The 14,863-nt window shown below is 55.5% G+C and overlaps 1 protein-coding gene across 1 annotated transcript in view; it reads right to left on the reverse strand.

Annotated features, from left to right (window-relative positions):
- Nucleotides 1–14,863, reverse strand: part of SHANK3 (SH3 and multiple ankyrin repeat domains 3) — a 131,492-nt gene that overhangs the window by 108,809 nt on the left and 7,820 nt on the right. Inside the window, exons 2-8 of the mRNA XM_015817915.1 lie at nucleotides 12,548–12,656; nucleotides 11,349–11,500; nucleotides 11,164–11,220; nucleotides 9,611–9,778; nucleotides 8,479–8,595; nucleotides 7,734–7,811; nucleotides 5,418–5,484 (exon numbers count right to left, since the gene is read on the reverse strand). Of these exons, the coding sequence (XP_015673401.1) occupies nucleotides 5,418–5,484; nucleotides 7,734–7,811; nucleotides 8,479–8,595; nucleotides 9,611–9,778; nucleotides 11,164–11,220; nucleotides 11,349–11,500; nucleotides 12,548–12,656 (748 nt within the window). The remainder of the gene's footprint in view (nucleotides 1–5,417; nucleotides 5,485–7,733; nucleotides 7,812–8,478; nucleotides 8,596–9,610; nucleotides 9,779–11,163; nucleotides 11,221–11,348; nucleotides 11,501–12,547; nucleotides 12,657–14,863) is intronic.

Raw genomic sequence — 14,863 nt, forward strand, 5'->3', positions numbered from 1 at the left:
CAACTCTTTTTAAAGGTTCTTAAGAAAAGATTGGACAGCCAATCTCCTGCTTGAGCAGGGGGTTGGACTAGAAGACCTCTGATGCCCCTTCCAACTCTTATTATTCTTGCCCTCCTGTATGCTGACCTCAAACTGGGATTCAAAGTGACGGAAACATTGGTCTGTTTAGTGGCGGGGTGGGCTGGGGTGGACCCAGTGCCTTAAATATAAGATTCCTGCTTCGGCGGGCTTCGGAGATGCCATGGATTGGATTGGGCCCAAATTGGGGGCCAACGTTTTCATAGCAGCCCCCTGAATCTCCTGATCTGTCAGCTCCCTGGACAGGTGGACTCCCTGACTCCTTTTTTCTCATGGGAATAAATGTGCCCTCAAAATTGAGAAAGGGGCTACAAAGAGTGACTTCCAGTGGCAAGGAGTTCCACAACAGACCAGGGATATAGCTACATAGATCTGGGATTCCAAATCTAAAGAAACTGGGAAACTAGAAGGGAGGGGTTCCTGGTGCTCTCTGAGCTTGGATTTTTTCTTGCAGATGTTTCACGACCAAACTAGGTAACGTCATCAGTGCTAGTAAGCAGTGGTGTTTTTTCTTAGTTTTTATTGTATATTGACTCCACTTCTTACTAGCACTGACGACGTTGCCTAATTTGGTCATGAAACGTCTGCAAGGAAACCAGCAAGCTCAGAGGGCCCCAAGCAGGCTTCATTTCAACCCTCAGCTACAAATATTCTCCTTTATTGTCCTAGATACAGGGGTAGGCAACCTTGGCTCTTTTGTGACTCGTGGACTTCAACTCCCAGAATTCCTGAGCCAGCACAGCTGGCTCAGGAATTCTGGGAGTTGAAGTCCACGAGTCATAAAAGAGCCAAGGTTGACTACCCCTGAATGCTACAAATTACAGCAGTGGTGTGAACGTCCAGAAAATATTGGTATTTAAATGCGACAGCTGCCATTACTCTAGCTTTAATTTTTTGCAGCCTCTGCCTGAAATTCCGTCTCTTTGGAGGGAAACCCACTTCCCTCCCCATCCTGGCGGCTGCCCTCCCTGCCACTCAGGACAGAGATAATCTATGCCACATCTGGGACCACCGCTCCCAGCATCCACCGCCCTCCTGGCAGAGGCTGCTGGGAGCTGTGGTTCAGCAGCCTCTCACAGGGCATGGCTTTACAGGCAGTCCTCGGCTTACGGCCACAACTGAGCCCAAGATTTCTGTTGCTAAGCGAGACATTCGTTAAGTGAGTTTTGCCCCATTTTTACAACTTTTCTCGCCCCAGTTGTTAAGTGAATCGTTTCAATTGTTCACTTAGTCACACGGTCGTTAAGCGAATCCGGCTTCCCCCACTGACTTTGCTTGTCAGGAGGTTGCAAAAGAGGACCACGTGACCCCTCCGGGACACGCTGCAACCGTCATAAACACGAGTCAGTTGCCAAGGGCTCAAATTTTGATCACGTGACCCTGGGCATGCTGCAACGGTCACAAGTGTGAAAAACGGTCGTAAGTCAGGTTTTTTTTTTCCAATGCCGTTGTAACTTTGAATGGTCAGTAAATGAGATGTCGCTAAGTCGAGGACTGCCTGTACTGCACGAAAAAAAAAAAAAAGGCCAGGGGAGCTTTGCACGTCCGACACAACGCACAACACACCAAAGAGGCCGTGCTGGTGCTGCTTTGGTCACTGCTGTGCCCCCCCCCTCCCCGGGGTCCCCTCTGGAGAGGACGAGGGGCTCCGGCCCCCTGAGGGAAACCGGAGGGGCTGAGAATGGCTCATTCCAACAGGTGCAGCCCGGCCCCTGACCTTCCTCCCCCCCTCTTCCTCCGGCTGCTCCACCTGGCCGCTTTAATCCCCCCCCCCCAGCCTGCACGAAAACCCTGCGGAGGCTGCTCGCCCTCTTCCTGTTGGAGAGGACCACGGTGTTCCTCCCGGCATTAACAAGCATCGGCTTATTTGCTCGCTCCTGGGCGGCTCCCTTCGCAAGTGAATGTCAGCCGTGCAGGCTCCGGTGGGGGAAAAGGAGGCAGATTAAAGCCATCAATTACAATAGCACCAGGCAGAGCAAACCGTCGTCTCAACTACTCATCCGTCCCACCGAAGGGAAGAACAGAAGGAGGATGGCCGCTCTCCGTAAAAGCCTTTGTCTCCCGCAAGGAGGGAACGGGCGCCCTTCCTTACAGCCTCTGTGTGTGTGTGTGTGTGTGTGTGTGTGTTTCTGACCTGACACAGATGGGGTGCCATCTCAAAGGAGCGATGTCGGGGGAGATGCCCCATCGTCCAGGCCAGGCTTGTCCCAAAGGTGCTTTTTCCGAAAGGCAACTGGACTTTCTTGTGTGTTTGTTTTTTTCTTTCTCCTCTTGAAAACGTTTCGCTTCTCAGCCAGGAAGCTTCTTCAGTTCTTCTTCTTCTTCTTCAGTTCAGAACCGAAGCAGCTTCTTAGGTGGGAAGCGAAACGTTTTCAAGAGGAAGAAAACAAAACACCGTCCAGTTGCCTTTCGGAAAAAGCAGCTTTGGGGTCTCAGAGGCGAGAGGGGCTCCACCTTGCCCAGACTGAGCGGGCAGGACTCCTTCTCGCCCCTCACCCGCACCGCGTCTTTGGCTCAAGAGGGCTGGAGGGGGGGGTACGGCTGGCATCGCCCAAGCACAGAGGGGGCCCTGTGGGGGTGGGCACCCTTTCTCCGGGCTGTGTGGAGATTATCAGCCTGGCGTGGGGGGCCTTTAGAGAGAGTCTTTCTCCCATCCTCCTCCTGGGAGTAGGTGACCCTCCATCTTCTCCCAGGAGGAGGGAGGAGAAGAATTACTGCCAACCCCCAGGGGCCATGATGGATGGTATCAAACGCAGCTGAGAAATGAGACCCCCCCCCTCCCAGGGCTGAATCTACCCATCTGAGACCTACCAGCCATTCATTTTGGCACTGGTCTTCCAAAAAGCTTTGAATATCATGAGCTGTGATTAATTTTATTTCTCTTTTGTGGGTTTAATAGCTGCCCAGAATCATGGGCTGGCATATCAAAAGGAAGGGAGGAAAGAAGGAAGGAAGGGAGAAGGGAGAAAGAAGGGAAGGAAAGAAAAGGACAGGGAAGGAGGAAGGGAAGGGGAGGTCCTTGGAGCACTCCTTGAGCTGGATCCAGATTGAAATGGATCCTAGATAATCCATCTGGAGATTAGGTCATTCTTACTATTTCAAACTCTAACTCATTTCCCTTCCCCATATTTCACACCGTCGCACAGCGCTGGGTTCTGCCTTTCCTTAATGACCATCATTGATTTCAGATGTACTGTTAATCCTGATAGCAACCAATTATATCCATGTCCCCTCATGGTTGTTTGTATGATTGGTTACGCTTTAATTAACCGTCTCGCCCAGAAATGACAGCCAGATTTTCTCCCTTAATTGGTTTCTCTCTGCCTTTTGGGCTCCCTTTGAGAGGCGCCTGCCCAAAGCCGGGCGAGAACAGCCGCCCTGCTATCCGCTCTTCCCGCTGGGGGGCCTTTTGGGGAATTTCCTTGGGGGCTAAGAGGGGTGGGGGGAGGAAGGACTGAATGCCCCCCCCCCAGGCCAAGAACCAGGGCAGCCTCAGGGAAGGAAGTTATTTATTTATTTATTTGATTTCTGTAGCCTCCCCCCCCTCCCATCTCAGCAAACGGCTCTGGGCGGCTCAGAAACACGTTCCAATTAAAATCTTAAAGGCGTTTTAAAAATAAAAACCATTAAAACTCCCAAAAAACGTTGAAACGCCTGATTTGAGCAGGTCTCAAGCAAGAGACCCGGCCCGTTAGGAAGGCAGCCGGGAGGCGGAGAGGGGGGGGGTCTTGGCGCATGGGGTGTCCCAGGCTGGGGAGCCTCACCGGGTCTTTAAAGCTTTACGGAAGGCTAACGGGGTGGGGGCCATTCATGGGGGGCCCAGAACCAGGCTGTGAAAACCCAGAGGGCACCGCAGGGGTGGTTTCTGCACTCGGCAAGAGATGGGACTAGATGATCTCCATGGAACCTTCCTACCTGTCCATTCTCCGATTCTTTGACTCTTCACTCTGCATTGGTCTCCTTCCACCCCCCGAGGCTTTTCTCTGTCCCTGGGAGAGGAGAGGGGTCCAGAAGCCCCTTTCTCTGGAGCCCCCTCCCCTCAGCAGATCCCTGCCTGTCGGGGGCTCCGGGGCTCCTGGCGTCTCCAAAGGGCGGGGAGAGGCATTGCCCTTGTTTCTATGGGACCCCCAAAGTGGACCCCCGGACCCTGCCAGCTGTAGCACCGTGAAGCCCTCCTGTCTTAGTCTGGGCACTTTCTCCTGTGCCCCTGAAAGCCTCTTTTTAAGAAGGGACCGGTCACTTGTCCGGAATGGGATAGGGCCTCCTGCTTGAGCAGGGGGGGTGGACTAGAAGGCCTCCCAGGTCCCTTCCAACGCGGTTATTCTGCCTATGCCAGGCTGGGCAGCCCTGCTGTTTCCAGAGCCTCTGTCGATCCCGACGTGTTCCGAATGGAATCCTCTTTCAAAAGGAGCCCCAAAGCCAGAGAAACCAATTAAGGAAGAAAACCTGGCTGTCATTTCTGGGCAACGGCAGTTAATTAAACTGTAACGAATCGTACAATTACACACACCGTGTGGGGACATCAATGTAATTGGTTCCTCTCAAAACACCGCCTCCTGGCTGCGATCTCCGGATCAGCCGGGCGGCTGCACCCCCAAACCTGGCAGCCCTTTCCTTTTCCGGCGGGACTTTTTAATTTTGGAGTGATTCCGTCAGCCGTCCCTAAGTGAAGGTGCTGAGTCCGTGCCCAGCGCTCCAGAACGACTGCGAAAGAATTTGCAGCCGTGCCACGGAGGGGGCTTAGGCCGAAGCGGCTGGCGTGCCCTCCAGGTGCCACCTGCGTGTGTCTCTTCCCACCCGGCTCGCCTGGCGTGGGCACCCGCGAGTGGCAGGAGGAAGACCAGGGCCAGCCAGCCGATGCTCTGGCAGAAGCCACGTCCCTGGGCCTGGGCTGACCCAAATGCCGGAGGCCTTGGCGCCCTGGTGGTGCAGTGGTTAGAGTGCAGTACTGCCGGCTGACTCACTGCCCACTGCCAGGGGTTTGATCCTGACCGGCTCAAAGTTGACTCAGCCCTCCGTCCTTCTGAGGTGGGTAAAATGAGGACTCAGATTGATGGGGGGCAAGAAGCTGTAAACCACTTAGAGAGGGCTGTCAAGCACTGTGGGGCAGTATAGAAGTCTAAGTGCTCTTGCTAAGTGCGAAGGAAGGAAGGAAGGAAGGAAGGAAGGAAGGAAGGAAGGAAGGAAGGAAGGAAGGAAGGAAGGAAGCTGGGAGGGAGGGACCCCCTGCGCTACAGCTACCTGCTGAGCCCCCTGCCCCTCCTGCCCGGCAGGACTCCAGGGGTTGCCCCCCCAATTTCTCAGTGCTACAGAAAGCCAAAGGTCACACACACACTTACCAACATCGGACTCTTTGTGGGTTTTGATGATTTCTGCCAGTTCAAAGTTCCCCGCAATAATGGCCACCTGCAAGCAAAGAGGCCAGAGTGAGCCGGACGGCTGCTGACCGCAAAGAGTTCTTTGAGTGCCACTCTGCCTCACGACAGCCCTGCAAAGTAGGTCCTTTGCTTCCACTTCTTACAGGGACACAGGAATGGGCACGCTCCGTCCAAGCTGCCAAGCCCGGAGATGTTTGTTTGCAGCTGGATCGGAGCCCAGGAAGAGCGGGGCACGTCACGTTGTGTTCTTAGCCCTTTGGGACCCCCAGAAACCTTCGGAAGACCTGGGGGAGATGCCTCCGAAAGGGGGAGACCTCCTGGGGTCAGGAGAAAAGGGCCAGGGACCCTCATTCAGCTTCCCTTGCCAAGCAGGATTCGACCTATGTTCCCTCCCCTGTGCTTTCATTCAGAGGGAAAGGAGCAGCCCCGGTCCCCCCCCTCAGGCTGGTGGGAATCTGGTGACCCACTTTGCATTGGGGTCCAGAAGAGGCAGAATCGGGCAGTGGTTGCCCACCCTGCCAGCAAGTGAAAAGCTGCGCAATTGAGTTGGGGCAGTTGTGATGCCCTCTGTGCACTGACGCCCCTCTCCTAGAGGTAGTAGCTCCACCCCAGTCATTGACCAGCCAAAGGCAGCCGAGGGTGGAGAAGACTGGCAGGCAGTGTTGGAGAGAGAGAGAGAGGCAGGCTGGCCAGCCAGGCGGAGGAGTCAAACAGGGAATCAGTCTGGCATCCCTACATGGGCACAAGAGGGTGAAGTCTGACCCCCTTTGAATGCTGTTGAACTCTAAGTAATCCGGCCCAGGTGCAAACTGGGAAGATTCCTGCAAAACAGGCACAGAGCCATAAAGTAGCAGGTTGAACGCTTTCTGTGTGGACCTGGTTGTTCGCGCCTGACAGGCGGTTTGATCAGAGCAGGAGGTGAGAAGGGGCAGCGGGGAGGCTGACCTGCCCCCCACTTTGCTTCCCTTCTCCAGCTCCCAGCCAGGGGGGAGGTATTCAGGGCTCTTGGGGTGCTCCGCCTGCTGTGACCCCTTCCCCAGCCCCCAGAGGAGATGAGCTCCAGGGACTCCACCTTTCCTCTGAGGACCCTCGGGCAGAGGAAAGAGGGCTCCGGCAGGGGTCTGATCACCCCCCCCCACACACACACACACTCAAGAACCTGGAACTGGAACCGATGCAAGGTGCCGCTTTCTGACTTGAAGTATGTAATGGATACAGACGGGTGTGAAGTGGAAAATCACAAAGCGCCCGTCTCACGTTGGCCAAGACGGAGGAATGCAGGGGAGGGGGGAATTCATGCCAGTCTCAGGGCTTCAAGGGGACAGGACCTTAGAGGCTGCTGGAAAGGCCCTGCCCTGCCTGGGCTTGGTCAGGAGGAGCCCCGGTCCCTTCTCTGGGGCAAGTCTTGCTCCGTGATTTGATGCCCCAGCTGAGTCCTGCTTTAATGACAGAATAACAGAGTCGGAAGAGGAGGTCATGTAGCCCAGCCCTCCTGCTCAGGAAGGAGACCCCGTGCCATTCCAGACAGGTGGCTGTCCAGCCTCTTCTTGAAAACCTCCAGGGATGGAGCACCCACAACTTCTGGAGGCAGGTTGTTCCACTGGTTAATTGTTCTAACTGTTAGGAAGTTTCTCCTTAGTTCCAGGTTGCTTCTCTCCTTCATTAATCTCCATCCGTTGCTTCTTGTCTTTGCCTTCAGGGGCTTTGGAAAATAAGTTGACCCCCTCCTCTTTGGGGCAGCCCCTCAGATACTGAAATACTGCTCTCATGTTCCCCCTTTTTCTCTAGACGAGACAAACCCAATTCCAGCCACCGTTCTTCGTATGTTTTAGCCTCCGGCCCTTTAATCATCTCTGTTGCTCTTCTCTGCGCTCTTTCTAGAGTCTCAATATCTTTTTTATAACATGGGTAGCAAAACTGGAGGCCGTATTCCATGTGTGGTCTCACCAAGGTCTTATAAGGTAGCATTAACCCTCCACGTGATCTTTATTCTATCCCTCCGTCAAGGCGGCCTAGGGCTGCGTTGGCCTTTCTGGCAACTGGAGCAGGCTGCCGGCCGTGAGGTCCTGGATCGGCTGAGGGGTCAGACAGGAGGACACAGGACTTCCAGGGAGGGCTGCCTTCCTAAAGGGGTGGGATCACCCCTGCCTTTCCTTGGTCTCCAAGCCTGGGCAGGAGAGTGCTGGAGATCCCCTGCGCCCCTGGGGGGGGTCCCTCCTGGCACCCCTCCCTACGAGAAGCAGAGGGCCCCTCTTCCAGAGCCCGCCGTGCCCCTACCTGAAATGCGGTCTGGCTGTTGTAGTTCCGGATCTCCTTGCTCGCTCCCCGGAAGAGGAGAACCCGGGCACAGCTCTCCTGGCAGAGAGAAAAGGAGGGCAGCGTCAACTCTCCTTCCGACTGGGCAGAGGTGGGCATCTCTGGCCTCGTTAAGCCAATGGGGTGCTGGAGGGGGACAACGGGGCTGCCTTCCATGGCTGCCCCCTGCCCCCTGCATTGTCGGGAGAAGGAGTGAGGTTTGGGACCAGGGACCCCAGTAGAACGGGGCAGGGTCCCTGCAGGGCCAGCTCCTCCCCAGTCTCTTGCCTCCCCCCCATCCACTTCCCCCCTTGGCCCAAAGGAGGGTGTGGGCCTCCTGGTCCAAACTCCTGGATTCGGACGAGGGAGCCAATCCAGGCCAGCTCTGAGCCACGTCCGGTCACCCCTTGCGAGAGGACCCTGGGATTCCCTCTGTGCCCTTCCAGGTCTGGAGACACGAAAGGCCACCACTGGCCCTGCAGGAACTGGGGATGGGAATTTGACCCCCCCCATCCCCATTGGACCCCCCCTCCCTTCACAAAGTCCACCTGCCTTGGAGCGTTATCGGAAAGTAAATGGAACTTAGCATTAACTAGTTCAGGAAGAAGAAGAGGGAAAGAACAAGGAAAGGATGGAGAACGGACCATCGGCGGGATGCCAGAGTCCCTGCCGGGGGGGGGGGCAATAGTGTGTGTGTGTGTGTCAGTGTCTCTGTGGGGGGGCTCACCTGGTTGTAGAGGGCGCAGACGTGCAGGGCAGTGTTTCCCGAGGCGTTCTGGGCTGTCATGTCGGCCCCGTAGAACAGGAGGTGCTCCAGGTGCTGAACGTGTCCGTAGCGGCAGGCCTGCTCGGGAGCAAGGAAGGCAGGACTCGCATTCAGAGCCCACTTCAAGGCCCGTCACCCTCTGTGCCACAGCTCCCACTCTGAAGACCATGGATTTCAAATCCCATGGTGCCCACCCTCCCCCTGGGCTCCCTTCCCTCTCCAGCCCTTTCCCCCAGTTCTGAATTGTTTCTCTCTGGGGTCTGTGAGATTTCTCATTTTATCGATTTATTAAATTTAGAGGCTGCCCATCTCACTAATAAGACAGCTCTGGACAAGCCCTGGCAGGTAACACCAGCAGATGGGCAGTCCTCGCTTTATGACCACAGCTGAGCCCAAATTTTCTGTTGCAAAGCAAGACAGTTGTTAAGTGAGTTGCCCCCATTTTACGACCTTTCTGGCCACAGTTTTTAAGCAAATCACTGAAGTTCTTAAGTCTGAGTCACACAGTTGTTAAGTGAATCCGGCCTCCTCTGTGACTTTGCTTGTCAGAAGGTTACAAAAGGAGGGGTCACATGCCCCCCCGGACGCTACAACGGTCGTAAGTATGAATCAGTTGCTAAGTGTCTGAATTTGGATCATGTGACTGTGGGGAGGCTGCAACGGTCATAAGTGTGAAAAAGTCATACGTCACTTTTCTCAGAGCCCTTGTGAATGGTCACTAAACGAGGACTGCCCATAAGTTGAGTTCTACCTATAGAACTTGGAGGTAGGAGAACGGGGGGGGGGGGAGGGAACTGAGTGCCAAAATTGCTTTAAAGCCTCCCCCACTCCAGGTGCAGACAAGGGAGGTTTGCTACAGGGTCTCTGCCCACAATGGGGTGGGGGTGGGGGCATAGGACAGGCAAAAGGAACTCCCAGTTGCCCCCTTTCTCTGCCAGGGTGGGAATTCGGCCCTGGGTTCTCCCTCTCTCAGAGAGGCACCTCTGCCCCACAGCAAAGGGGCTGAGGGTGCTTCCACCGGGGCCTGGCCCTTCCCTCCAGCTGAGCCCCTGCGCCCACCGCTGGCACCTGCGGGCTCCGCCACGCCGCTCACCTGGTGGATCTCCTGCCAGCCGTTCTCATCGATGCAGCCCACCTTGGCGTAGTCGTGCAGGAGCAGCTCGCAGCAGTAGGGGTCCCCCCCCACCATGACGCTGTGGTACAGAGGGGTCAGACCCCGGCTGTCCTTGTAGTCCGTGGAGGCACCCAGGTCTAGCAGCGTCTGCGCAAAGACAGGCACGGGTGGGGGCGGGGGGGCATAAGGAAGTGCCCGGCATCTCGGCCCAGCAGGATAGGTGGCCCGAGGCCACGAAGGAGACGCCTGCATTATGTGGCAGGTGGCACACGGGGTCTGCCCTCTGGGCGGGTCTGCTGCCCGGGGGGGCCCAGAGTGGACCAGACCCTCAGCCTTCCCGGGGAGACTCCGTGCCCAACACCCATTTGCCTTAAACTCAAACCAACGCACGCTTTGATTTGCTTTGCTTTGCTTATTAAATGAATTTAATCATGTATTATCATTACGTCACGAACATCATATTAATAATATGTTATGAATATTAATAATTCGTTATTGTTAAATAAGTAATTCATCATAATTAAATAAATGTATGTATGTGTGTGTATTTAATTATTTATTTATAGCATACATTTATTAAATTAATTTGCCACCCATGTCGGATCAAAACGTTTCGCACACAGGCTCCCCCTTTGTGCCCACACACCGTTTGCGACCAAGTGGGGCAGGCTGAAAAGACGCAAGAGGTACTGTCTGAAACAGGGGCGTCCACTCTGGGCCGGTCACGGGGACCAGCGCGTTTGTCTTCCGAGCTTCCGTACTCGTGCTGGCGCCCCCACCCTCGTGGACCTTCGCTCTCCTTCTCTCAGAGAGGACGGGGGCCCCAGAACTCGGAAGACAACAGCGCCGGTCCCGGTGACCGGCCCAGAGTGGGGAGGTGCACCTGCGTTTCACACCACACAAAAGCTTCTTCTTTGGGTTCCTGGGCGCTCTCTGAGTTTGGCTGTTTTCTTGCAGACGTTTCATGACCCAGCTAGGGAACCTCCTCAGGGGAGTGGGAGATTGCACTCTGTACGTATGCAGGGGCTTGCCCTAGCTGTGTTGGTGGGAGTGTTCTTGGTGGTCCTGTGATTAGGTTGTTATTTATTGTGTGATGGTTTGTCTGGTATTTATTCTGGTGTTAATCTCTGTTTATCTGGGTGTTGATTGCTGGCAAGGAGGTACTGGGGTCTTTTAGCTTTTTGATTGACCTCCCTCCTTCCTAGCCCTGGTGATGTTACCTAGTTGGGTCCTGAAACGTCTGCAAGAAAACCACCAAGCTCAGAGAGCATCAGAGACCCCACAATCCTCCTCCTCCTCCTCCTCCACCACCACCACCACCACCACCACCACCACCACCACCACAAACCCCCTCCCTACTAGCCCTGACGATGTTCTCTAATTGGGTCCTGAAACGTTGATGGGAAAACCACGCAGCTCAGAGAGCACCAAGGGCCCCACAGAACTACAAATATTCTCTCCTCTCAGCGTCTTCCTTGGAAAGCAACTCGGGAGTCGGCAAAGAGGCTACTGGACTCCCTCGGGGGTTTTACCGCCTTGGTGCTGCCTGGCTGTCCTTTGCCTGCTGTGCGGCTCCCACAATCCCAGCCCTGTCCAAGGAGGGTCTGGCAGGGACCCTGGAGAGCAGGGCCACCTGTCCAGGCTGAGCGGAGTGACCAGAGCACCTTCGGTGCCCCCAACCCTGGGGGGAACCGGCCCCGGCCCGAGAGAGACTCACCCGCAGGGCAGTGTGGTTCCGACATCGGACGGCCTTGTGCAGGGCCGTCATCCCTTCCCGGGTGCGGAAGTCCAAGTGGGCACCGCCATTCTTCAAGGCTTTGATCATCTCGGCACAGAACTCCAGCTGGGCACTCATGGTCAGCGGGCATTCTGGGGAGGGGGAGCAGAGACAGTCTTTGGAGGGTCTCTCCAGCCTCCCCGGCACCATCCCCCCTCAGCTCCACCTGGGCCACTCTGCTGTTGATCAACCGCCTCCCTTCTGCTGATCCCCCCACTGGACCCCCAGGCCGACCAGCAGAGCCAGGTCCCACAAGAAGACGGGGTCAGGGTTGGGCCCAACCTCATATCCAATAAATAAAGTATTCAATTCAATTCAGTAGTTAAATATCGGTCGTCGTCCCTACCCTAGGACCTATATTTTCTGCGGGACACACTTACACCTCTTCCTGTGTGTGGTAGAGTGTCCACGACGCCGCGTATGTTTTGGGAAGTTGCGTGTGCCTCCTTCTGGAGTGCGACCGTCCTGTTTTACGACGACTATACCGGACTAGAACCCACCTACGGTAAATCAAAATTGCCTATTTATTTGCACACTTTTAAATGTGCTATATTTTTGATATGCCTTTTTTATGCCTGTTTTAGTTGCTCAGTACTGAATGTGAGGCCTCTGTAGGTGCTTCTGGCACAAATAAAGAAATAAAGCAGGGCGGATGGCAAGGGCTGGCTAGGTGGTGACCGGGTAGGAAAAAGGTTGCAAATAGAGAGAACCACGTTCGTGTGTTTGTGTGTGTGTGTGTGTGTGTGTGTGTGTAGCTGCTGCCCTACAGGCAAAACTTCCCAGACTTTATCCTTACTCAGTGGTGGATGAAAAGCCAACTTCCCTGGCTGGGTTCACACAACATGCTGGACCAAACTCCTTAACCCCATTTACACTTGCCTGGCCCCTTGCAGGAACAAAAGGGTGTGCAATACCCCAAGTGCTCCAAAGCAAGCAAAAGATCCAACTATAAACGTCCTAGAGCAGACTCCAGAAGACACGAATTCGAAACAGGTTAAAGCCAGAGGATCCCTCCTTGGCCTGTGAAGTTCCCCTTAAGCCAGGGTTTCCCAACCACGGCAACTTGAATATATAGGTGGACTTCAACTCCCAGAATTCCCCAGCCGGCTGTGGCAACCTGGCGCCCATCCAAATCTCACCTCCCGTGTCCGGGTCGTGAAAGTTGGGGTCCAGTCCTTTCTCCAGCAACCTGCTGACCTTCTCCGCATTCAGGGTCTGCACATAGTCCATAAATTTCTTCAGATTCGCCTGCAGCCACGAAACCCAGGAAGAAAGCAGGCCGGTTAGATGCTCTCCCTGGCCGCCAGGCTGCAGCCGGGGGTCCGGAGGCCCCTTCCTCCCACCAGGGAGCCGTTTCCCTCACTGCAGCCTGAAGGAGCGCTGAGGGTTGCTTGTACCAATCCCCCCCATCCACACCCGACCTCGCATCCATTCGATCTGGCACCGGGGAGTGTTCCAGTACACAAAACTCTTTTCCAGACTCTCCACATCTTTTTTACGTTGTGGTGACCGATGCTGGGTGCAGCATTCCCATTTCCTTAGCAGGGCCTTATAAAGTGGTGTTAACACTTCACGTGATCTCAACTTTAAGAAGGGTGGACCTCGACTCCCCCCCAGCCAGCCTGCTCCCTAAACCAAGATTCTGGCCCCGTGTGACATTAGACCTCAGCCTCGGATGACCAGCAAAGAACGCGACGGATTGTTATTGCAAGAACGGCTGGGCCTAACCCAGAACAGGGAACAGCCCAACCAAGAAGGCTGCTGTGCAAAAGCCCACCCCCCCTTCTACAACCGGAAGCTCCAGATGTGCTGGAAGGGAGTCGTGCATTCCATTCTCCTGAAGCCGCCCGACTGGGTGGACAAACTTTTCTACTGCATTTAGCTTTGGCCCCTTTAACCTTAGCACACATGTGCACCGACGCCCCAGAAACACCACCCTGCTTTGCAAAACCTGCCCCTTCCACGAGGACCGATTCCGTGTCCTCGTATGACCTGAAACCCATCACTACTCTGGGGCAGGACAAGGTCCCGGAGAGGGCCCAATCCACACTGCCTCCACACGGGACCCAGGTGAGGAGCGAGAGCTGCAGGCGCCCCAGGCTTCCTCTGAAGGTCCAGGCTCTGCTTCCCACCTGGCCCAGGTGCCTCCCCAGCCTTGTGGACCATCTTCTCTCTCTCCCCCCCCTCTCTCTCTCACATCTTTCTCTCTCTTTCTCAGTCTGTCTCTCTCTCTCGCTCTCTTTCTCATCTCTCTGTCTGTCTGTCTCTCTCATCTCTCTCTCTCATCTTTCTCTGTCTCTCTGTCTCTCTCTGTCTGTCTCTTTCTCATCTCTTTCTCTCTCTCTCTTTCTCAGTCTGTTTCTCTCTCTCTCTTTCTCATCTCTGTCTCTCTGTCTCTGTCTCCCTCCCTCCCTCCCTCCCTCCCTCTCATCTATAAATTCATTAACGGTCCCGGGAAAGGCCGGTGCCCTGGAGATGCTTATTTTCAGATTAAGTCAGGTTCCACCCAGCCTGGTTTCCTTTTGGATCCCTTGCAGATCAGGACCGCACCAGGCTCTGTGAGGGCATCTGAGCTGTGGGGCTCCTCCAGCTCTGGCGCCTTCTGCCATCCTTGCGTTGCTGGCAGGCAGCTCAGCTGCCCCACTTTGGTGCCTCCCCTCCCCTTCACCGGCAGGAGACGGGCCTCTGCAGGATGAAAGAGATGCCGGAGACAGGGAGACGTTCGAGGGAGAAGCAGCCCGATGAACAGGCTGATGTTGCTGCTGCTGGGGGGGGGGGAACGAACGAATCCCTGGCTTAGAGGGAGGAGGACTGTCGAGAGGGAGGCAGTGAGATCCCCGTCTTCTCTAGCTGCATCCCTGCTCTCTCCTGAACCAGGGAAGGGGCTCTTTCCGGAGAACCATCGTCCACCGCCCGAGCACCCTCCAGTGCCCTCCCCCATCTGCGCCTTCTGCTGCTCAACAGGTGCAGTCCAGGCAAGGCCGATTGGGGGTCCTGCCAGGGGCCTCCCTCCACTCCAGGTGGCTCCCGAGAGCTGTCCGAGGTCCTGAAAAGCCCATCAGCTCTGGGCCTCTGGCAGTCCCCCGTCCCCCCCCCCAGATGCCAGCCCATTAAGCAAAGTGGTTTGGCTTCCGCTCAACCCCGGGCCCAGGCACGGATCGGGGGAGTTCCTTCTGGCCCACCGCTCCCCTTTCCAAAGCGGATAAAAATAGAGCAGCGCATCCCTTTCAATTAACTGGCCCTCTGCAATTACAGAAATGAAAGGAGGGCACGGGCCAAGCCACAGAAGATGACAGAGCCAACGCGGAGTAGCTCAGTGCTCCTTGGCTGACATGAGATGGAGGGGGGAGGGGGGGCAGGCTGAGCAAACAAGGCATCCCTAACTGGAATCCCCGCTGGGGAAGGAGGGTGTTCCTGCTCTCTTTGCCCTAGGTTGGGGTCAGGCTCAAGCCCCC

The sequence above is a fragment of the Protobothrops mucrosquamatus genome, unplaced genomic scaffold (assembly GCF_001527695.2).
Source record: "Protobothrops mucrosquamatus isolate PMUCROS unplaced genomic scaffold, P.Mucros_1.0 scaffold655, whole genome shotgun sequence".
NCBI lineage: Eukaryota > Metazoa > Chordata > Lepidosauria > Squamata > Viperidae > Protobothrops > Protobothrops mucrosquamatus.